At 63.0% G+C, this 2038-nt stretch overlaps 1 protein-coding gene across 1 annotated transcript; it reads right to left on the reverse strand.

Moving 5' to 3' along the window:
• Positions 1 to 648: 648 nt before the first annotated feature.
• LOC120358562 (vegetative cell wall protein gp1-like) lies at positions 649 to 1575 on the reverse strand. The gene has a single exon (XM_039453141.1). It carries the CDS (start codon positions 1573 to 1575, stop codon positions 649 to 651), a length of 927 nt encoding a protein of 308 aa, XP_039309075.1.
• Between the last annotated feature and the right edge of the window lie 463 nt (positions 1576 to 2038).

A 2038-nucleotide genomic window follows, 5' to 3' on the forward strand; every position in this document is an offset into this window, starting at 1 on the left:
GAGCGCGCCCCGTGCAAGTGGGGCGCTTGATCGACAGGTTGCTTGTGCCCTGCCGATATGGGTTACGAAGTTTGTCGGTTCGACGGTAACGGTATTCGAGGACGACGGTGATTGGTCGAGAATGCTCGGCCGGTGATGATGACGAGAATGCTCGTCGAGGATCTCGGACGTGATTGGTCGAGAATGCTCGGCCGGTGATGATGACGAGAATGCTCGTCGAGGATCTCGGACGTGATTGGTCGAGGATACTCGGCCGGTGATGATGACGAGAATGCCCGTCGAGGATATCGGAGTGCGACGAGAATGCTCGTCTTTAAGGAGCGATCGAGAATGCTCGGTCTGTGGACGGGTCGGATAGTCGGACGGATCTGACTTGTGCGTTCCCACTGCCGGCTTATATATCCGAACGCGCGGCTGAGCAAGCCAATCCGTGCGTTCGGTCGGTTGAGCCGGAGTGGGAGCGTTACGGAACGCCACGGTCGGCGCGCGTGTCGCCGCGTGGTTGCACGGCGAAGTTCGGTCGTGCGCGCACGTGGCCCTCGACTGCACTCGGCGTTCGGTGTTCGGTGGACGGAACGGAGGCGCACGGACGGTGGAGGGGCGTATCGTTACATCACCCCCCCTCGTTTAAGTGGCGAACTTAGGCCACTACGCCGGGAATTCCCGCACGTAGTGGCAGCGGCCGGCGCGGTCAAAGCGCAGCGTGTACCGACGAGTCGCGAGTCGCACCTTGTACACCCGCGAGATCCGTGCGGCGTGATATGGCACGTGGATTATTAAATCCTCGCGTACTCGCACTGGTACAGACGGGGGAGTGTCCCGTGTGGAGGGTACGATGGCCGGTGTTGCTGGCGGTGTCCTTGGTGCCCTGGCTGGAGCTGCGGCGACTGGTTGTGCGGTGGCTGGTTCCGCAGCTTTGACGGAGGGCCTCGCTGGTGCGGCTGGTGGCTGGCCATGCGGGTTTGGTGCCGGAGTCGAGGTGCTTTCCTCCTCTAGGTCGGAGAGCGTGTCCCCGAAAAGCTCCACTAAGCCGGCTTTCCCCCGCTGCTTTGGTCGTTCTGGCTTGGTAGTGCCGGCCGGAGGCGCAGTCGGGACGACAGCCGGCGGTGTTGGCCTTGCCGGTGTCGCAGTCTTCCGACTTGCGGGTAGTGACGACGGCGGTCGACGCATCCCAGGCCGTGCTGGAGGTTCTGCCAGGAGTGCGGCGAGTTTCCGGGCGTTAGTGGCGGAGGACCGCTGGACCCGTACCCCTATTACCGGGGCGTCCTTCCTTGGCGCCGCCGTGGTTCGGACGAGGCACTGACGGGGGCCCGTCCTCTTGGCCTCCTCGATTAGCCCGTGCGATGGTGCTCGCACGCTGACGCCCCGACGCCTTGGCCGCTTGGTGGTCGCGTCCCGGATCGTCCTGGGCAGTCCGTGCGGGTCGGTGGCGGGAGGCGGTGCTGTTGGCAGTTGATCGGCCGTCGCCGGGAACAAGTCCGGGCGAGGAGGCACTATGGTCATAACTTGGGACCATAATGCCTCGAACTCCTCATCGTTGGTAGGCTCCGTGAGCAGTGCGTCTAGTTGTTCCATTTTTCAGGTAACTTTCTGCGGTTTCCGGATCGGTTGGTCCGCCTTATATACCTCTCCGGGTCTGGGAGAGGGTGCTCCTTCCCTCGGGATGGCACGGCTCCTGGACGTGATTGTCACGTGTTCATCTCCTGGCAGGGTCATCGGCATCGGATTCTGCTGTCTCATGGTTGCCGTCGGTCTCGTCTGCCCGGTCGTGGTCCGCACGGTCGCCGTCTGCTCGGCCGTCGTCTGCTCGGTCGTCGTCTGCTCGGTCGTCGTCTGCTCGGTCGTCGTCTGCTCCGGTGTGATCGTTTTGTTCGTCTTCGGTATCCTCTGCATCGGTCTGCTCGGCAACGGCTTCTCGTGTGCCCGGCTTGAGGTCTTGCACGTGGACTCGACGGTGCCATTTGCCCTGCGGGTCTCGGATGTCCACGATCACGGGCGAGTGTATTTTTCGGACTTCGAACGGTCCGGCGTACTTAGG

Source organism: Solenopsis invicta, chromosome 8, assembly GCF_016802725.1.
Source record: "Solenopsis invicta isolate M01_SB chromosome 8, UNIL_Sinv_3.0, whole genome shotgun sequence".
NCBI lineage: Eukaryota > Metazoa > Arthropoda > Insecta > Hymenoptera > Formicidae > Solenopsis > Solenopsis invicta.